Source organism: Ambystoma mexicanum, chromosome 1p, assembly GCF_040938575.1.
Source record: "Ambystoma mexicanum isolate Mex_15411 chromosome 1p, UKY_AmexF1_1, whole genome shotgun sequence".
Taxonomy (NCBI): Eukaryota; Metazoa; Chordata; class Amphibia; order Caudata; family Ambystomatidae; genus Ambystoma; species Ambystoma mexicanum.
In genome coordinates, this window is record NC_090921.1 from 946812965 (window position 1) to 946835941 (window position 22977).

At 46.5% G+C, this 22977-nt stretch overlaps 1 protein-coding gene across 7 annotated transcripts in view; it reads right to left on the reverse strand.

The window, feature by feature from the left end:
• NAE1 (NEDD8 activating enzyme E1 subunit 1) overlaps positions 1-22977 on the reverse strand; it is a 976013-nt gene that overhangs the window by 304325 nt on the left and 648711 nt on the right. For all 7 annotated transcript variants that reach the window (XM_069653211.1, XM_069653219.1, XM_069653249.1 and 4 more), the window contains one exon: positions 21020-21106. In XM_069653211.1, coding sequence (XP_069509312.1) covers positions 21020-21106 — 87 coding nt within the window. The remainder of the gene's footprint in view (positions 1-21019; positions 21107-22977) is intronic.

Sequence of the window (22977 nt, forward strand, 5' to 3'; positions counted from 1 at the left end):
CTGGGAGGGCTGCAACCGTGCCCAAACGCCTCCGCAGAGACCAGGTGAGCGTAATAGACCGCAAAGCCTCTTCAAATCTCTGCCTGGGCGTTATGGAAACTTCTAAAATGGACCAGTTGGCACGATTACTGGGAGAGTTACGGGCTGAAGTTCATGCCTCAAGACAGGAAAACAATGCCCTAAGGAGGGATCTAATTGTGAACCAGGAGCGGACAGATGAACTAGCAAGGCAAATGGTCCAGGCACAGGCAGGCCAGGTCCCACTGCCGGGGTATGCCCCTCCTGCCACACCTCCACAGCCCACACCAGTACAGGTGGTTCTTCCAGGGGGGGGTTCCCCTGGCCCCACCAGAACGGTTCACAGGCGATCCGAATAAGTATGCCATCTTTATGAATCAATGTTGCCTACATTTCTTATGCAGACCTGGGGCATTCCCCAACGGTCAAGCGAGAGTGGCATTTTTACTCTCATATTTGGGAGGTAGTGCAGCAGACTGGTCAATACCCTTGGTAAACCAGGACGATCATTTGATTTGAAACTTAAGAGGTTTCCAGCATGAAATGGAGAAACTATTTGCGCAGCATACTAAAGGGCGTGCTCTGGACAATGAACTGTTATCACTATGGCAGGGTAATCAAGACTTACTAACCTATATCACTTCCTTCTATCGTCTGATAGCACAAACTAACTGGCCAGAGGAGAAAAGAACTACGCTCTTTTACCGAGGCTTGCAAGGGGAACGTAAGGACGTATTAGCCCATAGTAGTAAATCCCCCAGAAACATGTGCTGAATACATCGACCTGACAGTGCAGCTTGATCACAGATTGCAGGATCGGAAGATGGATAGGGTCAAGGCCGAGGGTCGGTGCGACCCCGTGAGAATCAAACCAAATCACACGATCAGTCCGAGCCAATGCAAACCGGAGACTTGCGGAGCCCCCTCACCAAGGCAGAAAAGGAGAAAAGGAGACAGCAGCAGCTTTGTTTGTACTGTGGTAAGGAAGGTCACTATCTCCGAGAATGCCCGATGAAACCATCCAGGAAAGCAGTTGGAGCAACTGACAAGGGTGAAGTAGAAGAACAGGACTCGGGGAAACTCCAATGCCCGGCAAGCGTAGGGGTCCATTTGTCGAGCGGTGAAAAGGAACCTATACAGACCTCACATCTAGTCATCCCTGTGCGCCTGGTAAACCACAAGCAACCGTCGAAACTACATGCCTTGGAGGCACACATTGACAGTGGGGCTGTGGGAAATTACATGGACCAAGATCTGGCTACTCGGATAGGCCTTCTTCTCCGACAGAAGCAGGTTTCGTAAAACGTCACAGCAGTTGATGAATCTCAGCTATCATCCGGCCCAGTGATGCATTACACCGAGAAGGTCACGCTTCTGTGTCAGGACGGTCACCAAGAGGACATCACCTTCGATCTCATCGGCGCTCCACAGTTCCAGCTACACCAGGCTCCTGGGGAGCAGGTGTAAGTGGATCTAGGTCACCTGGCCTCAGCCCTGCCCACCTGGTGCCTTCCTGGTTGCCGCTCTTTTTCACCACTTAGCAAGCCCCGCACACCTGGTGCATTCCTGCTTGCTGCTCTTTTTGACCACTTAGCCAGCCCCGCCCACCTGGTGCCTTCCTGCTTGCCGCTCTTTTCTCTACTTAAGGAGCGCTCCAGCCTCTTTTCCTTTGCAGCTGGGGAGCAGGTGTAAGTGGATCTAGGTCACCTGGCCTGATCACCACACACCTTCTAAGCCCTGCCTCTTCCTTCCTGCTCTTAACTCTTAGATCAAGGGCTTCTCTCACTCGGGCGTCCAAAGCGAAGGGCAGTCAAAGAAAAGAGCAATTCCTGTTTGGACCGGTTCGGACCAGGAGGATCCAGGACCCGAACCCCTGCTAAAACAGCAGGTAAGTATGCACCAACATGTGTTTATACCCTCTCTCCCCACAGGTCAACCCCACCCTCTCTGGTCCCCCCATGTTGTTCCATTGTGCCTCCACCTTCCCGCACAAAGGAGTCTGTCCTGCTACATTCTGGTTTCCCCATCACCGTCTTGTGGCCAATGCTGGATTTTACTTTTATGGACTTCATTGATTCACGGTGTGTTACCCTTTCTCAACTCTCATGCTGGACTTCCTTTGCATCTTGTACTCATGGTGGTCCTGGATCACGCTGTTCTCATCTTCATTTTACATCCTGACTTGCAACATTATGTGTTACTACTGACTTCTGCAGTTGTATTCGCTCTCCCTACTTGCTTCTCCACTCTTTTTGACTACTAACTCTGTTCTCTCCTCTCCTCTCCCCTTTCCCATCTCCTCCCCTCCTCCCCTTACTTTCTTCTATGCACTTACTCTATCAGAATTGTCCCTGGACCTAGTATGATAGCAACCTTGTCTGTCTCCTCCCCCTTCTTAGGCAGGATCCTGTGCAGTTCCCTTAGGGAGCACTACAGAAGATTAAGACTACAGGTATGAGCAATAAATCCCCTTTGGTATCAGTCTGTACCACAAAGATTTAGTTGATAGCTGTGGCTAAGCAGTCAGACTTATCTCAAGACTAAGATGAGCAGTATTCAGGGTTTACACAATAGGACTACAATACTATGGCACGAGGAAACGCTGACCAAAGCTTTGTATTAAAAAGAATATATATATTTATTTTACACACTTCTACTTCAAAACATCAATCACAGTTATTAAAGCAAGTTAAAATAAGCCAAGAAAAATATACACAACTCCCTGGTTAAATTGTAGACAAGTTTGAGCAAGAGTGAAAACTGAACAAAATGGCACAGTGAAAACCAAACACAAATGGCACTCTATCAATTTCTCACAAGGGAGGGAAAGAACAAGTTATACAGGAATATACTCATAGGCACCCTAGCAACACTTCCCAATAAGATTGTGAACAAGTTTAGGCAAGGCAGTACTCTAGCATGTATAATACTGAGGTGAAAACCGAGCAAAATGGCACTTCGCAAGTTTAGAAAGTGGGAAGGAAAAGGTGATTATAAGAGTTAGGTCCACCAACACATTTCTAGGTGAGAAGCAATCTAGAGAGGGCAGTTGTAACACATTTAGCCAGAGTCAATAGGCCTGTGCCAGAGTCAGTGGTACAGGGCAAAGAGCCCAGGAGCAAAATGTTCTTGTAGCTGCAGTCAAGTCTTTGTTAAACGATTCGAAAAGGTGGTTGCAGAAGGTGAAAGACAATGTTAGATGAAAGGGGCGGCCAACCTAGCAGGTAGGTAAAGGATTTAAAACACCTTTAGCGGTACCAAACAAAAAGGGAGGCCTGGCGGAACAAAGTACCTTAAAACGTAGAAGAGGATCCTGCGGTGGCGGTTGTTTCTGGCAGTTCGGGAGATCCAGCAGAGGAAGAGAGGCTCTCGTCATGGAGGAAGGTTCAAGTTACTGCACTGCCCAGGGATGAAATCAACCGCGGTGCTGCCAAGCGAAGTAAAAGGTATGCTCCTTGAATTTGCGGTCGTGGTGGACGGGTGCCTGGTTATCCGGTCTCCGAGTGCAGGGCACTGGTGATTCGACCAAGGCAGGTCCGGGAAGGCGATTGGCAAACTAGTTGGCCCCACCAGTTCAAGGGAACAAGGCTCTTGCAGATGTAGATCTCCTCTCGTCGTGTGGAGAAAAGTAGTGAGACGCTGCAGCAGGGCTTCACCGGTGGTTCAGTTGGTGCAGATGACTTTGGCTTCTTAGTTCCAGTGGCGACGTCTTGCTCTTCCAGTTCTCAGGACCCTGCTTTTATGCAAAAAGACACCCATTCATACAACCTAGCTGTCACTCACGCATTGGAGTGGTCATCCTGGCGGGAGACCCTCCAGCCTATCAGGGCAGAGTGCGGCATGGGTTGCTGAGGCAACCCTGTCCAGGGGGCCTACTCCCCCTCCCACACAATGGGTCCACCCCAGACTCAGTGGCGCCGAAAGGGGGGCTTCTTGGCAGAAGCCCGCCAAAAGGACGAACAAAGGATCCCCGACCTGGGTTACGATCTTAGAGAAAGACACGAGAAAGAATTTATATAAAAGTTCTGGCAAATAAAACCTACAGGAATAAAGTTAATATAAAAATAAACCAGCGGTATGTTATCGGCTGTCAGTAAAAGTGGTAGCCTGGAACAATGGGAAAATCCCATAGGGAAATATTAGCGGTTGAATATTTTTGGTAGCAACCACTGCCACCAGCCAGAAACTTGAGAGAGGGACTGTACGGTACCCTCTCGAAAATGAACCTAAGGGAAAAACTATTAACCCTGGCCAGTACCTCCATAGTAAAATGGCTTGTACTGGTTTAGTTCATAAAGATGGACTAGTAAAGTCAATGGGGACTTTACATGCCCTGGGAGACAGTAGTCAGTCCCAGGGTATGGAATCTATGTTTGGGGTCACTTTGACACCCCTGTGTTACTGCACGGAGGGTGCTGTGTAACACATGTGTATAATGATGGTTTCTATGAGGGTGAGATAAACCCCATAGACATTAAACACAAAAAATAGCCTAGAACACACTGTTAGGGAGAATTCTCGGTTTAGGCTGAATTTCCTAACCTAGTGAGTCCCCCAGCAGCTTTGCTGGATTTCTGGAGTTTGTTTTTTTTCTCCTGCCAAGAGTGAGACTCTTTTTCTCCCACTCTTGGACATGATTTGTGATGTTCCTTTGAATGTTAATGTGTTTCATGGGCTATGGGGTCTTTTACTCCATAGGGTCTCATATGTTTTTTTCTATGCGTGTTACACCGCACCCTCCTTGCAGTAACACCGGGGTGTCATAGTGACTCCCCACCATAGACTCCATACCCTGGGACTGACTACTGTCTCCCCGGGCATGTAAAGTCACCATTGGCTTTACTAGTTCCAAATTACTAACAGAACCAGTACAAACCATCATATTGTGGACGTACTGGTAGGGGCATTTCGATTGCCCCTGGGTCTGTTATTCGAGGGGGCACTGCCCGTCCCCCCTCATCTAGTTTTGGCTGGTGGCAGTGGATACTACTTTATATCTCTATGGGATGTTCCCATTGTTCGAGGCTAATACTTTTTTAACATAGCCTCTAACATGCCGCCGGTTTATTTATTTAATATTAATTCACCGGTTGGTATTTTCTGCCAGAACTCGGTTTTAAAATGGCGTTTGTGTTCACCTCTGTAATTCCAAACCAAAGGTCGAGCCCTTTGTTCCACTTTTGGCGGGCTTCTACACAGAAGCCCTCCAAAGTGGTGCCACTCTGTCAGGGTACCACAGGGGGTGTGGGAGGGGGTTTAGGCACCTTGGACTGAGTTTCCTTGGCAACTCAAGTCGCACTCTTGTATGATTGGCCCAAGTGGTGAGCCACCCCGCTCACCACTTAGCATGTTTGATTGACAGCTAGGCTGAATGAATGGGGGTTTCTTGCATAAAAGCAGGGCTTTTGGGACTGGAACTTCAGAAGTCGCCACAGGACCTGAAAATTCGACGAGGGAGAAGCTGAGCCGACCTGCTACGACGACACCACCGGTGGAGCCCTGCTGAACCGACTCACCACTTCCCAGAGGAGATCTCCCTGCTGGAGAGTCTTTTTCCCTTGACTGGTGGGCACAACCAGTTTACCTTCTTTTCTCGCATCCCAGGACGTCTTGTGGTCGAATTTCCCGTGCCAAGCACCCCGGCAACCGGATAGCCACTTACCACTGGACCGCGAATAAAAGGACCGCTCCTTTTAATTGAGAACTCCGCGGCTGGTTTCTTCCCTGGCAGTGCAACGGACTCCTGTTTTCCACCACGACGAGATCCTCTCTTCCCCCGGACGAAGCACCGACTTGCACCCGCTGCCAGGAACTACTGCCCCCGCTGGAGCGTTCTCTCACCGCCTTGCCCATCTAACTGGTCCCTTCCTGTTGGTCCAACTGTTTCTGAAACTCTTGCGAGACTTTTGGGCACTTTCAACCGTGTGACCTTGGACACATTTCGTCCGGAGCCTCTTAAAGTGGGTCCGGCCTTGTTAACTTTGACTTTACGGTTTTAATCTGCCTTCTTCTCCTACTGTGTTCTTCCAAAGGTGTTGGGATCTGTTTCTATCTTTGCTCTGCCTTTCTCTCCCTTTTTAACCGATTGATTAGAGTGCCATCTTCGTTAAGCGCTCACCGCTGTCTGAAAATAAGTGTTGCTTTACTTAAGACTTGTCTAATAATCGTTGAAGGGAGTGTATATCTTTTAGTGACCGTGTTTTTGAACTGCTTAAAATTGGTGCCAGTGTGTTTAACTAGATGTGTTTTTAAATAAATAATTATATCTCTTTTACATCAAGCTCTGGTCAGTGTTTGCTTGTTCTACTGTGTTCTTTTGACCTATTGTGAATACTCTGTATACTGCCTAACTCTTCTTGAGAGAAGTCTGACTGCTCAGCCACAGCTACCAGGTAAATCTGGATGGTACAAACTGCTACCAATTGAATTTACTGCCAACCACCTGTAGTCTTAAATCTTTTGCAGTGATCCCAGAGGGAACTGCACAGGTTTCTGCCTAACACACACACACATAGCAAATATGCCTAAGAGTGGGAAAAAGAGTCTCACTCTTAACAGGAGAAAAAAACAAACCCTTCAAATCCAGTAAAGCTGCTGGGGGACTCTATAGGTAAGGGAAATTAGCCATAGAATGATAATTCTCCCCAACACCCCTCCCCTTACTGTTCCCCCCCCCTCCTTCCAGCACTATCTGAAACGTTGTCAGGACTAGTACGATAGTCGCTTGTTTTGTTCCTCCCCTCCCTTTCTGCACCCCTCTCCCTCACCTTTTGTTTTTCTCCGGCTCTACCAGAAAATGTCGTCAGGCCTAGTACGGTAGTGGCCTGTCTGTTTCCATTTCCTTCCCACTCTTCCCCCTCCCTTCCTTATACATGTCTTAGCTCTTGCACTATCTGAAATGTCGTCAGGCTGAGTACGAAAGTTAATTTAACATCCTTACTGTTCATGGCCTGTAAGAATGTCATTGTATTTTCCCTTGTTCCCTCCCTTGCCTTGAAGCGCTTTGAAACACATTGTGTGTAGGCGCTATATAAATAAACTATCATATCATATAGGGAATGCCCTGTGTTAGGCAGAATTCTCATTCTATGGCTAATTTCCCTTACCTATAGAGTCCCCTAGCAGCTTTGCTGGATTTGAAGGGTTTGTTTCTTTTTACCTGCTAAGAGTGAGACTCTTTTTCCCACTCTTAGGCATTTTTGCTATGTGTATTCTAGGCTATTTTTTGTGATTTTCTCAACCCCATAGGAACCATCTTTATTTTTTTTTATTTTTTTTTTTTTTATTTACTGATTTTTAACCTAAAAGGTTTTTTTCAGAAAAGACAGTGTAAGTCTCTAAGGTCCATCTGTCATTGACAGATTGAAGATTGAAAAATGCTCTCCAAGATTTTTGCTGTTGCCGTTACCCAGCTGGTTTTCGTTCCTCCTATCAGACGAAACCACCAGAGTTCTTCGTCGTGGATATATGACGAAGCTAAAATAGTTCCCAGGTATGGTCTTCTGATATGGGCAATAGCTGGACATGTTAGCAACAGGTGGCGAATGGTTTCCACCGACGATTGGTTGTTACAAAATCTACAAAGATTTGATTCCGACTGGCTTCTAATCCTTAAGATTTCGTTGGTTGGGAGCAAATTTAGTCGGGCCCTCAGAAATAGGTTACAAAGTTTCTTGTTAGGATATTTTGCCAGGAAAGGCTGTGGATCGTTCAACTTCCATGCCTGTGGTGGTAGGTGGGCCTGCAGTTTGTATGAAGCTGCCGCGTCCAGGGTTTGGATCCAGTCTTGTTCGTATAGTCTTTTTTGTGTTTTTAGAGGATTTTCTATTAGTTCCTTTAATGTGCTTTGAATCTCTGTCAACTTTTCTTCCTGTGATTTAATCCAGCCGGTTAGGCGGGAACATTTTGCTCTTGTTAGTTCTTCGTGTATAGCGTTTAGAAGTTTAGGGCGGGTTTCTAGAAGAGTCTTTCTGTAGAGCATTAGGGTGTTTCTCTCTAGTACTCCCATCAATGACAGCAAACTTAGTTTGCGTCGTATAAGTGGCATCGGAGTAGAGATAGGGAGGTTGAGGACCCTTCGCCAAAAGTAGCTTTCCAGTTCGATCCATATTGAGTTTGGTAAGAATAGCATGGCTTCTGCTCCGTAGGAGATGGCAGGAACAACCTTTGCTTTGTAGAAATTTAAGACTGGAATAAGGGAGAAGCGACCAAATTTTCTGTCGACAGCTTTCGCCTGCGCACTTAAACTTCTTATTTTCGATCGTAGGGCTACTTGCATTGCCTTTTCCTGTTTTGAATTGTCTAGCGTAACCCCCAGGTACTTGAATTCCGACACTTTTTCGATCTGCTCATTTTCCACGTACCATTTAAAGTTTTCCAGCGATTTACAGTTTTTTCCCAGAATCAGGATTTTGGTTTTGGATTTGTTGATCGCCAGGTGGTTGGTTTTGATGTAATTCACAAAGGTCGTTAATTTCCTCTGGAGACCGATGGGTGTCTGGTCCAGTAAAATGACGTCATCTGCGTAGAGCAGTCTAGGGATTTTGCTCTCTCCTAACTGTGGAGGGAAGGAGCGTACTTCATACTCGAGGTCTTTGTAGTCGCCCAGGTAAGACAGGAAAAGAGCTGGCGCCAGTGGGCAGCCCTGTTTCACTCCCCGATTTGTGGGTATCGCTACTGATAGTAGCCCTTGGTTATTGAGTCGTATTTGGATCGTGGTATTTTTATGCAGTTGGATAATTGGTTGCAGGATCGCCTCTGGGCATTTACAGGCACGAAGTTTTTTCCACAAAGTTAATCGATCCACTTGGTCGAACGCCTGGCTCAAATCAATGAAGGCCATGTAGAGTCGGTTTCCTTGCGCCATTGCTTTTCCCTTTAGGATGCTGAGGGTCAGTATATTTATGGTTGTGCCCATGTTCTTTTTGAAACCAGACTGCAAAGGGTCGTTACATTCAGATTTTACTGCCCAATTTTGAAATCGGTTTAGTAACAGAGAGCCGTACACTTTACCAATCACGTCCAATAAAGCGATTGGACGGAAGTTTGAGGGGTCTTCACGGTTTCCCTTTTTGTATATCGGGACGACTATCGAGGACGTCCAGGAAACCGGAAGGCATTTTGTTTCGGCACATCGTTTGAATACCAGGCTGATAAAAGACGACCATTCCTCAGGATGTTTTTTCAATTCCGTGTTTGATAGGCCGTCTGGTCCTGGTGCTCTAGAATTTTTAAGTTTTTGGATTTTCTCAAGAATATCCCCCCTGTCATGGAGCTCTATCCATGATATCTCTTTTCTGCAAGTACCGGGTTCCTCTTCTTCTCTCTGGGAGACAAGATCTTGAGGGACTCCTTGGAATAGGCGCTTGAAGTGAGTTGTCCAAACGTCTTCTGTTATGGTGATGGTTAATGCATTGTTTTGGTGGCGGTCAATTGTTCGAATCAAGGACCAAAATTTTCGGGCGTTATTCCCACAAATCTGCTTTAGCATCTCTTCAGAGTCATTTTGGTAGAGAGTCAGTCGGTAGCTCTTTAGCCATGTTTTGTAGGTTTTAGATGCTAGTAAGAAGGCCTTTCTAGTCAGTGGGTTGTTGTCACGGACTAAAGCTCTTTTAGCTTGTCTCACTATTCTTCTTTCGGCTACCAAGATCTTGTCGTATTTGTGAAGGCCCGGTTCCTTGTTTGTCTGTTGTCGACCTGTTTCCATTTTATAAGGGATAAGTAGAGGACGGTAATCTGACCTGTTGTTCGTCTTGCTACAACGACCCAAAAGACGATAGTTTATTGTAATATCTGATATATTGCTGGCACTTAGTTTGAGATGACTTTTCCTGTTGTTTGTCTCAAGGGCCAAATCTATAGTTTGGGTTGAAGTCCAGGAACCAACCCATGTAGCAGTCAGGAGATTGTGGTCACTGGCGGTGGTTTGGACCACATCAAAAGAAATGATCGTAGGTGTTAACGTACGGGAGGCAAAGATATAGTCGATTGTTGCTGTTGATTTTTTTCCTTCCCAGGTTGGCAGCCGACTTGTGTTCGGAAATAGGGTGCTCAGGTTTATCAAGTCTCTTGATTTCATGAGAGTAAGCCACTCTCGGCCTCTCACTTCCGCCTGCGTCGGGCGTCTGGAGAGGACATTTCTTGTGCAGACTGCATTTAAATCTCCACATATTAGTAGATCCGCCGAGTGATAGGTAGTATAAAGACGATCTATTTCATTTTCAATCATATTGAGATAATTGGCATTTGAAATGGATTCCGGATTCCAATAGGTATTGATGATAATGGCTACTTTTGCTGTTGTCTTTCTGGTAGCCGTGTTTTCCTGATGCCATGTGACTGACACTGTTAGTAAGAAGAGGGATGCTGTAAGGATTTCTTTCATGATGATTCCATTTCCTTGCTGGACTGCTGTAATTAGGCCGGAAAATGGACGTCCTCTAGTGCCTTTCCCGGCTGCAGCATGAGCGACTTCATATCCTTCTAAATTCGGTGTCTCCATGAGCCATGTTTCCTGGAGACACAGCACATTGAAGTTACCCAAGTTTACCTCGCCCGGCACCGTTAGGTGGGCAAAGCCACGAGTGTTCCATGAGCCCAGGTTTATAGATCTTGATTCAGGTTTTGCCGATGGGGGGTGGTCGTCTATCTGTTGTGTCTGGTATTCCTATTTCCGATTTGTGGAGAGAGCTTTCGGGAGCCAAGCCCAAAGTTCTTTATTCACATGTGTTACACAGCACCGTCAGTGCTGTGACACAGGGGTGTTGTAGCGACCCCCAAACATAGACTCCATACCCTGGGACTGACTACTGTCTCCCAGTGCATGTAAAGTCCCAATTGACTTTACTAGTCAAATCCTATGAACTAAACCAGTACAACCCATCTTACTATGGAGGTACTGGAAAGGGTTAATAGTTTTTCCCTTAGGTTCATTTTCGAGAGGGTACCGTACAGTCCCTCTCTCAAAAGTTTCTGGCTGGTGGCAGTGGTTATTACCATAAATATTCGACCGCAAATATTTCCCTATGGGATTTTCTCATCGTTCGAGGCTACCACTTTTTCTGACAGCCTCTAACATACCGCTGGTGAATTTTAATATTAACTTGACTCCGGTAGGTTTTATTTGCCAGAAATTTAATATAACTTCTTTCTCGTGTCTTTCTCTAAACTCCTAACCCAGGTCAGGGATCCTTTGTTCATCCTTTTGGCGGGCTTCTGCTGAGAAGCCATCCTTTCGGCGCCACTGAGTCTGGGATGGGTCCATTGTGTGGGAGGGGGAGTAGGACCCCTGGACAGGGTTGCCTCAGCAACCCATGTCGCACTCTATCCCGATAGGCTGGAGGGTCTCCCGCCAAGAGGACCACTCCACTGTGTGAGTGACAGCTAGGCTGTATGAATGGGGATCTTTTTGCATAAAAGTAGGGTCCTGAGGATTGGAAGGGCAGGATGTTGCCACTGGAACTAAGAAGCCGTAGAGGAGAGAAGCCAAAAACATCTGCAACGACTGAACCACCGGTGAAGCCCTGCTGCAGCGTCTCACCACTTTTCTCCACACGACGAGAGAAGATCTTCATCTGCAACAGCCTTCTTCCCTTGAGCTGGTGGGGCCAACCAGTTTGCCAATCGCCTTCCCGGACTTGCCTTGGTGGAATCTCCCGTACCCTGCACTCGGAGGCCGGATAGCCGGGTACCAGTGCACCCGGACTGCGATTTATAGGAGCATACCTTTTATTCGTCGGGCAGCACCCTGGCTGGTTTCATCTCTGGGTAGGGCAGTAACTCGAACTTTCCTCCACGACGAGAGCCTCTCTTCCTCTGCTGGGTCACCCGAACTGCAGGAACTACCAGGAATAACCGCCACCGCAGGAGCCACTTCTTCATTTAAAGGTACATTGTTCCGCCAGGCCGCCCTTTCTTCGCGGTAGCACTAAAGGTGTTTTAAATCCTTTACCTACCTGTTGGGTTGGCCGCCCCTCTCTCTTAACATTGTCTTTTCAACTTCTGCATCCACCTTTTCAAAATCGTTAACCAAAGACTTGACTGCAGCTACAAGAACATTTTGCTCCTGGGCCCTTGCCCTGTACCACTAACTCTGGCACAGGCCTACTGACTCTGGCTACATTTGTTAGACCTGCCTTCTTTAGATTGATTCTCAACTAGAATTGTGTTGGTGCACCTACTTCTTATAATTACCCTTTTCTTCCCCTTTCTAAACCTTGTGAAATGCCATTTTGCTCAGTTTTCATTTAAGTATTGCCTATACTGATGCACTGTCTTGCTTAAACTGGTTCACAAACTTATGGGAAGTGTTGCTAAGGTGTGTAAGAAACTATTTCTATATAATTTGTGCTTTCCCTCCCTTGTGAGAAATTGATAGAGGATCCCTTGTGTGTGGTTTTCACTGTGCCGTTTTGCTCAGTTTTCAATCTGGTTCACTTGGTCTACAATTTAACTTGCGAGTGTGTATATTTTTCCTTTGACTTAATATAACTTGCTTGAGGACTGTGATACAAGTGTTTTATTAGAACTGTATAAAATAAATATACATCTACTTTTGAATACAACGCTTTGGTCAGCGTTTCCTTGTGCCACAGTACTGTAGGCCTATTGTGTAAACCCTGAACACTGCTCATCTCCCTCTTGAGATAAGTCTGACTGCTCAGCCACGGCTACCAACTAAATCTTTGTGGTACAGACTGATACCAAAGGGGATTTATTGCTCTCACCTGTAGTCTTAATCTTCTGTAGTGCTCCCTAAGGGAGCTGCACAGGATTCTGCCTAACACCCTGCGTGAAGACCCACAATCCCAGGATTGACTGGCGTAAAGGAGTGCTGACCTTTCCCCAAGACTGTGCCGACACCTGTTTTAGCAAGGGATTCTCATTAAAAGGTCTTACCAACCCAAGTTCGAAGAAAGAAACCATACTGGGCCTCACCAGTTCACTACCACCTGAATACCTGGATTACCAAGATGTCTTTCAAAAAGAGCAAGCAAACACCGGCTATAAGCTTCTTTCATGTGACAGAGGTAGAATTCCTCTGCTTTATTCTCACACCACGGGCGTACGCATGGACACGCGAAAGGTCAACGCTATCCTTAACTGGCCCTCACTGACATCCATAAAGGGAGTACAGAGTGTACTCCGGTTCGCCAACTTTTATCGCTGGTTCATTCCCGGGTTCTCCCAGATCGTCCACCCAATCACCTCTTTACTATGGAAAAATAAACCATTTAATTGGTCCGCAGAGGCAGAGAAAGCCTTCCAGGAGCTAAAACAAGCATTTATCAGAGCACCAATTCTACGGCATCCTCGACCAGAACTACCATACGTGGTCAAAACTGATGCTTCCAACATAGCAACGGGAGCAGTCCTGTCACAACGAGACCCCAAAACAGGTCCGTTGCATCCCGTAGCATTCTTGTCTTACATGTTTTCAGCCCCCGAATTGAATTATGCAATCACTGATAAAGAACTGCTAGCAATTAAGGCAGCGTTCAAAGCCTGGAGACATTATCTTCTTGGAGCTAGACATACAGTCACCATCGTCGCGGATCATCACAATCTACACTATCTGAAGACTGCTAAAGCGCAATCATCACGCCAACTCCGCTGGGCTCTCTTCTTTGCGGAATACGATCACCTAGAGACCCGGAGTACGCAATGGAAAAGCGGACGCCCTGTCTCGCATGAGTGAGGGAGAAGAGGCATTCACTACACCAGACCCCATGGCCATCATCCTGACGAATCCAAGGCATAATTGCCGCAACCACCACTCTAGACAACTTAAAATCTGACTGCAACACTTGATGAGTCCACCAGCGCAACGGGAATGGCTAGGGAAGGGAGACCGGTATACGATCGTGGACAATCTACCATACTACCAAGGACGATAGTACATCCCGGATAAGAAATTACAGAATTAAATCATCGCAAACTATCACAATTCATTAGTAGAAGGGCATCCGGGAATAGCCAAGACCCAAGCTAAAATAAAGAAAAATTACTGGTGGCCAACTTGGCGAAAGGACACTGTCCAGTTAATTGCAACCTGTTGCACCTGTGCACAACACAAGTCCCAAAAACAAAGTCGCGCAGGTCTGCTACGTCCTTTAGAAGTACCGCCAGCACCTTGGCATACGCTATCAATGGAACAGACCTTCCTTCCTGTAACGGATACAATACCATCTTAGTCGTCGTAGATCTGTTTTTCAAAATGGCCCACTTTATTCCCCTGAAAGGTCTCCCAACCGCTTCTACTCTGGCTACCGTGTTTTTGGAACAGATAGTCCGACTACACGGGTTCCCATCAATATTGATATCAGACCGAGGAACTCAGTTTGTCTCTGCATTCTGGAAAAGATGTTGTAAACTTGCCGGTTATCTACAAGCCATCACCCCCAAACCGACGGCCAGACCAAACGGACTAACCAGACCCTTGAGCAATACATAAGGTGTATGCTGCAACAAACCGAGGATACCTGGAAGGACATACTTTGGTTAGCAGAATACGCATATAACCACTCCATTCACACCAGTACGGGACAAAGCCCATTCTACATAGTGTACGGTCGACATCCACGGCCATCCATTTTCGACCCACTCTAATCATTAGAAATGTCCGCTGTAACGACCTTACCAAAATCCATCACCCAGGTTTTTAAGGAAGCAGCAGAGCATCTTGCTAGAGCCAAAGAGAAACAGAAGCAGTTTGCGTATCGACAACGAAGAGAAGCTCCCAATTACCAAGGTAACTCAGTCCAGGGTGCCTAAACCCCCTCCCACACCCCCTGTGGTACCCAGACAGAGTGGCACCACTTTTGGAGGCTTCTGTGGAGAAGCCCGCCAAAAAGTGGAACAAAGGGCTCGACTTGGGTTGGAGTCACAGAAGAGAACACAAACGCCATTTCATAATCGAGTCCTAGCAAAAAATACCAAACGGCGAATTAATATTAATTAAATAAACCGGCGGTATGTTCGAGGCTATGAGAATTAAATAATTAAAGTTGGTAGCCTCAAACAATGGGAAAATGCCATAAGGAAATATTTGCGGTTGAATATAAAAAGTAGTATCCACTGCCACCAGCCAAAACTCGATCAGGTGGGACGGAGACGTGCCCCCTCGACTAACAGACCCCGGGGCAATCGAATTGCCCTGACCAGTACGTCCACAATATGATGGTTTGTACTGGTGTCTGTTAATAATTTGGGACTAGTAAAGCCAATGGTGACTTTACATGCCCTGGGAGACAGTAGTCAGTCCCAGGGTATGGAGTCTATGGTGGGGTGTCACTATGACACCCCTGTGTTACTGCACGGAGGGTGCTGTGTAACACACACAGTAAAAACACATGAGACCCTATAGAGTAAAGGACCCCATAGCCCATAAAACACATTAACAGTCAAAGGAACACCATAACTCATGTCCAAGAGTGGGAGAAAAAGAGTCTCACACTTGGCAGGAGAAAAAAACAAACTCCAAAAATCCAGCAAAGCTGCTGGGGGACTCACTAGGTTAGGAAATTCAGCCTAAAGAGAGAATTCTCCCTAACACCGCCCACATGCGGATTCATCCGGTGTTTCATGTCTCCCTCCTAAAACCATTGAGACCAGGTACGCGGATCGATACTCCACCGGATCCCGAAATAGTTGAAGGAGAACCAGAATACGAAGTTAAAAGGATCCTAGACTCTAAGATGATCTGGTCCAAGTTATACTACCTTATAGACTGGAAAGGTTATGGACCCCAAGATCGGACCTGGAAACCCAGTGAGCATGTCCACTCTCCACGATTAATCAGGCAGTTCCACCGCAATAACCCCAACTAAGCCAGGGCCAGTGGGGAAACCACCCACGAGAGGGGCCTTGAGGGGGAGTGCTATCATGGCCACAGGCCCATGAACACAAAAACCACACCATCTAGTGATGGGGCAATGGGTCACTTGACTCACTTATGTCCCTTTGGGATCCATAAACACAGGGGCTCTGGTCTCAGTCCAGGCGCCTTTGGCGGCAGGCTCATATAGAGATGTGAGCAGGAACACTTTATTTCAGTGCAGGAGTGCTTTTATTTTACAAGAACTTTCCAGGAGCTGAAAGCCTTTATTCCATCGAACATCCTCATGTGCTGACTCATTGGGTGTGGCTCCCTAGGCCTGGTCTTCATGTGCTGACTCATCGGGTGTGGCAGGCAGGCTGAACCTGGTGGGCGTGGCTTCAGAAGCTCAGCTACATAAGCTGCTCCATCCTTAATGCCGCTGCTTCGCGTTACTGTGCACTCGCATGCAACGTGATGCTCACCGCCGCTTGGACCAGTTTACTTACCTTTGAAACCAGGCGTTCTCCTGCATACTCACCTCCAGGAAACCGGTGCTTCATCGCTTCATCTGCAGACTCCTCTCCTGACATCCAGTGATCTTGATCCCGACGCCGCAGCACTGCACTCCACATCCCCGAACTCGGACCCTGTGAAGAAGAAGAAAGACAAGGTTAGAACACCCGTCCTAGGGCCGTGCCGCATTTGAACTCTGCGCGCCCCGTAGTTAATTTATCAGCTACTGTACCGCTGCAGTTTCGTTCCTCATTCCCTCCGGCTGCTGCCTTGAGCTCTGCAGCTTCTGCTGGGCCGGCAACATCACCTGCAAGTGAAGAAATCAAAAGAGCAAACATCAAAAGTGGAAAGGACAACAATACAACAAAAACAGACGAGGAAAGACAAAGGCAAACAGGAACACTTACCTGAAGTATAGAGGCTTAGTCGCAACAGGACTGGACTACCACATGCAAAGGACCAGTGAAGGAACTCGGTCCAGATCATACAAGCGCCCCTGCCAGAAGCAGCAGGATGGAGTGCTCGCCAAAACTAATCAACAGGTGAACTTTCCAGGGACAGCGCATCCCACGGGTGGCACGGTTTGGGAGAAGGGGTCTGGAAAGGGATCAGGCACACAAGCTGGCATACTCGCGCCCCCTATTCTCCACGCAGGAGCAGTTCCGAGCAGCATCACTTATTACCACCAGTCAACACATAAGCGCAGAGGGCGAAGTCGGACCCGAGCGACCTCACCCCTGGGAGGGCTGCAATCGTGCCCCAAAGCCTCCTCAGAGACCAGGTAAGCGTAACACCACAAGGGTAGACCCTCTTCTAGGAATAGGAACTATTCTTCATCGCCTCAAGCCCATTCCTGAGCAGCTGCAGCCCCCTGAAGAGAACCCGCTTTTTCATTTATGCACGACTGTGTGTTGTTAACGCATGACTCTACTTTGAGCTCTAGGTTCCTCACTTCGTAGGGCTGGACGACATAAGTAAGGGATTGTTGATGAAGGACTGCCTGAACTGATATACGTGCTGAACTAACCCCTTTTTGTTGCAGTTGTGGTTATTTTCTCCCCCATCATCAGCCTTGGGCTAATTGCAGTATTGTATGTATGTTATATAGTGAATAAGCATGTGTGATAATTGTTTTCTTTATAACTGTAGTTTAATTGTGTTTTTGTTATAAAGGCCTATAATAAACATATTTTGATATACATCTGTCTAAGGGTAATGTGTGGAGTTTTACTGTGTGCGCTCATTGGGGGCTTCCGATCACTCTCAGCCCGTCTGAGACTTAGTCTTGACCGCCAGCCAAGCTACCGTAGATTGGTCTGGTTTGTCCAGAAGGCTCTCCTCTTCCACTAAACTAGGGTGGCCTCCTAAACTTCTGTCCACCAGGTCAGAGTTTAGAAATCCATCTTAACAACGATGCAAAGGGAAGAGGAGAGCGGAAGCAGGATCCAGGAAAGGACAAAGAAAGCATGAACGTAGAGAGAAACTAGTGCAGTAGCAATGGGGGGAGGCAAGATTGCGACACGTGGCTTACCGTTCCAGAGTGTCTTTTTGTGGCTGTTCCTGGTCACCACTGCGCTGTGCTATTTTGACGTTCTGATGTCATGACGCGGTCGCATGGTGCACAACGATGCCATCTTGGAATGTGCACTAACTCTTTCCAACGCCTCCATATTGAAGAGGAGGGGGCAGTGAAAGATCCTAACAGGAAGTGGATTTTATGATGGGCCTGCCTCTATGGTGCCTTGATTCCTTCTGAATGTCAACCAGGAGCCTAATCCAGAGCGTTGACCCCCAAAAGCAAGCTGTTCTAAAAATTACATTTTCTAGGATCTGGGTTTGCAACCGTCACATTAATTCCATTGCAACAAGTATAGGTTTCGCTGGTGGTGCGCAAGTCAAGTGAACAAGTACACACACTGTAGACTGCGCAAGACCCATAAACATTATATCTCATAACATATCTTGACACACTTACTGAAAATCCTGTTGTACTTTTCCAGCTAACTGAAGTATGCAGGCCTAGGAGCAGGACATACGGAACATGAGCCACCTGCTAAGCTCCACCATCTCACAATGCACATTCCTCTCCTTACCAGCAGGAAGTAAGGAGTAGGAGTATGGACAACAACATCTCCACCTGACAGAGCAGCTACTATGCATTTCCTTATCGGTTTCCTTCGAAGAAAGGGAGCATCAGGGAGGCGGGAGATTTGGCATGTTGTTTTCAGAACAATGCATGGAAAAACACTCCACTAATGGAAGTTTGTTTTCCATTACTGTGAAATCACACCAGTGTAAAACATATGTCCTGTAACAGGGTAATGGGTTCAGCCCTTTTAAGGGGGGGCCAAGGAATCCCAACCTAGGGTAGGCATACTACAGAGGTCATTTTGTTTGGGCCAAAGCATCTATTAGGGGTGAATAGATGTTCCCCCACCCCCATTCTTTTGGGATCAGAACTTATGACTGCAAATAAGATGATAAAACTCTGCAGCGTGTGGCAGTGACCTCAGTTGTGAGGGTCAAATTGGGGATGTAGTGCAAGCTGTCTTTTCCAACTTGCGGCTGCTACGGCAGGCCCTCTCATATGTACCTGAGAAGGATCATACGGCAGTGGTAGAATGACCTGGTAAATACCAAATTGGATAATTGTAATAGCCTATTGGCTGGGGCTCCTGACAAACAAATTCATCGACTGCAGAAGGCACAGAAAGCAGCATTCAGATTGGTGTTCGGAGTGAATAAGTCCACACCAATTTCAGGACTACACCGATCAATTCATTGGTTAGATGTGGAGGGCAGGATTAAGTTTAAGGTTGTATGCATGGTATTTAAATACATGAACAATCTAGCTCCCTCGTGTCGGGTAGATGAGCTTAATTGTTACCAACCAATAAGGTTCCTCAGATCAGAGGATATGTTTTTGTTAACTATCAGTCCTTCTCTGTGTGTGTCTAGAGTAGATCATAGATTTTCAGTCGAGGGACCAAAACTATGGAATAGTTTGCCACTAGAGATCAGAAAACTAGAATCCTTGCCCCTGTTCCCAAGAAAACTAAAGACCTATTTATTCAACTAGGGTCAAGGATACTTGAACCAGGATTAGATAGTAATCTCCCTGACTGATGATGCATTGCCGATTTAGCTTTATAGCAGCTCTGCCTTGATAGGATTTGTTTGTTTTGGTAGCACAATTCAAGCATCTCAATCAATCTAAACAAAAAAACATGTACCCTACAAATCACAGACTGGATACAGGGGAGCAGCGGAGACGAACCAGCAGGGAGATGCCCAGCCCTCAGGAAGACCAAGAAACCCTCTCCAAAACCTTTTTAGGGGAGGACTGACTTGATCCAGGAGGAGAATAGAGAACAAACACCTAAATGGAAAAGAAGGAGGCTGTACATTGGATGGGGGTAAATGTCCTTGTGAAGACTTGCAGGGAAGTTCCAGTCCACAAAGGCACAGCTCAGACAGGAGATTGGTCCCTGGAAGCAGCAAACTCAGGTAACCCCTCTGCTCATATTGAAGCTTCTAGGCAGAAGGCCTATAAAAACCCAGCCGAATAAGTTGATAGTGCGAAGTGTACGGGTGAGCTCAGAGAGGAATTCAAGGAGGACCCCCCATGATCATAGGGGAGTGTCTAGCAGCTGGAGGAGGACTTGGAGGAGACGTTGGTTTATCTATGGAGAAAAGTAGTAAGGGTTAAGGGTGACAAAAGGGTACCAATAGGGAGTCAGTGGGAGAGTGGTAGAAGTTAATCTTGAAGGAAGAGTAGAACAGAGGAACAGGTAGAGAGCGAGGGAGAGAGAGGAGAGGGAAATCAGAGGCAGGAGGGTGAAGGAGAGCAGAGCTGGGGTAGTGTTGGGAGGAGTAAGCAGATGAGTTGGGGAGGTGGCTGGATAATAGAGACAGGACAAGGGAGAGACAAGACCAGGAGATGGAGTGACGAGAGAGACAGAGGAGGGTGGATTAGTGACGAGACAGGAGTAGTGAGAGGGAGGAACAGGCTCAAAGACTCGTCAGACGGAAAGGTTGCCAGGGCAATCAGTCTAGCCCCAGGTCATGTAGGAAGTCTCAGAGGGAATCGGAGAAATAAGGCCACAGCCTTTTGGCTCTCTCTGGGGATAGACCAGACAGTACAGGTACCCTGACTATAGTACATCTGCACTGCAATATTTCCGGTTGGCGCATAGAGACTATGCATGGGAGGTGGGATGCCCCTCACATGTTAAGGGAAATGAGTAGAGGGATCCCACTTAGACTGCAAGGCCCAATTGTCTGTTTTTTATGACACCCTCTTCATAATAAAAACCGTAAACGTACTGGGTATGTCTTGTGATTTATTGTCACAGTCTCCAATATGATGCTACAGTAGTGAAAAAACGACCTACGATTTAACTATTGCCAACCACACTTATTTACCAAGCACACAAAAACAGAAGTGTTTTCTGGCGGTCATGTTTGTTAAGAAATAAAAAGTTATATGTTCAAATTGCAATCCATCTGGTCAAAAATAAGTAGTACATTTTCAGTTTGTGCTGAATAATTTACCAACCTGCCAGAGGTGCTACTTTAATAGTGTTCATTTTCTAATCAGCATTTTCTTTGATGACACTAAATAATATTCAGAAATTGTAATGAATGTCACAAAATCAAGTATTTGCTCACCAATATCGTCCTTCTTCATGGTATCCAAGCAATACTCTTCAGATAGAGACCGGCACCTTACCACCCGGAGAAATGCTGCATTTCTGCCTATCACATGCAAGAAAAGTAAATATTAGCACCATAGCTGAGTCTTTAACACCATGATGAAGTTTACAGGGTTAACCTTTGTTCAGCGGTCAAGGTTTACAATACTAATTAGCTTCCTTTATTAATTTGTTCTGGCCCTTAGGAGAGATGAAGGGAGTAAAATATAAATGTTAGGACAGAATTAAATTTTCTGGTAACTCTGACTCCCTTAAAAAAATTTCCCGACTTTCTTTGTTTTTAAACTTTTATTTGCCTTTCTAGATGTGGTGTATGGAGGGTTTGTCAACGTCTCTACCAGGGGTAGGACATGGGGCAGTCAACCTGGGGCAACAGGGTTTTTTCAACCAAAGCCAAACTTAAAACTCTCTTCAAGGTAGCAAGGCTGGGCAGACAGATTGGACAAAGGAGGGATGGGGTACAGTTGTGTAAACAATTGACAAGATATAAGTAAAATACAACCGACAGGCAAGCAAGCACAATAATATTCTTATTATACTATCACATTAGAGTACATTTTATGCAATTAAAGTTGTAATGTTCAGTTCAGTTCAAATACTTTATTACGGCACAGAGCCATAAAAGCTACAACAAGCATCACAGAACCAATGACATTTTTAAAAACAATCCATTTCCATTTCATGGTGCAATGACCAATACAATAAAATATCTAATAAAAGCTCTAAGTAATTAAGACCCTTTACCCCCTTCAAAACAATACAAGTGAGCTGTAAAGTGTAGTTGCAGTCTGCAGTATGCGGGCTGCAGATCCAGGTGTAGCAGCCAACCCATCTACAGGCTACCCAGTTCGGACACTGATGCTGCCGGTCTCAGTGAATACCATTTTTTGTTGCGCTCTTGGAAAAATGTAACCTGCAGCAATCTATGCTCCCGATTCATCCTTAAATTCATCTGTACTCACTGTAGCCTGCTACCTAATAGTGTGCTCTGTTTGTGCCGCACGGTAAGGAATAGGGGTCGAGCCGAACCATGATCTTCGATCTGGAGGCCGAATCTCGAGGAGCGGCGACAACACATGAAGCCCCTCGGTATGATGAGTGTCTTGTGGTCGACGTGTCCTTCCCGGTTTCTGCCAAGCCTTCAGCCGACCTAGCATACAGTGGATTCTACCTCCCGATGCCTCAAGTCGATGGGAGTGACCTATTGGAGACATGCCTCCCCTCAAACTCTTGCGTACTACCACTGCAAAAAGGTACAAGTGACTTTACAAGTCACCATCTAAATGCGGACAAAGCGATCCAGCTGATTAATTCAGCGTTGACATTAAATCCACAGTCTACCTCTCAGAGGCCCTTTACAAAAAAAAATAAAGTACATCTGTAACGGACCCTTCCAACTTAAGATGGCACTTTAACCAAATGAGATCCCTTTAGATGAAGCAAATTCAAAATCAAGCCACGGTGAGGAGAGAGCTCAACCTTTTACTACACCCTCATGGGAGTGACGACCACACAGCGAATAAAACATGGAATGCCCCGTCTGATGGGGATTTACTGAATATTGATGATAATAACCATATAGAGAATAACAAATCTCGGCTGGCTTCAGCCGTGATGAGTGCGGATGTAATTGATGTTACTCGATCCAACACTTCTAAAACAAGTGAAATCAACCAAGACTCGTGAGAGTCTTCCTTCCATTTGCAGGCCCACAGTCTTGATTACAAAATAAGTGGCCGGCCCATAGAGGCACTCGGCACTCTTGAGTCTTTAGCTATAGCTGAGACCCCTGTCGAGTCTTCACTGAACTCCCCAAAAGGCAGGAACTTTGGAGTTCACTCGCCTTCCACTAAACTGGCGTTTGAGTCCGACAAACGTCAGCAAATAGGCAGCCTACCAGGTAAAAGCCCCCAT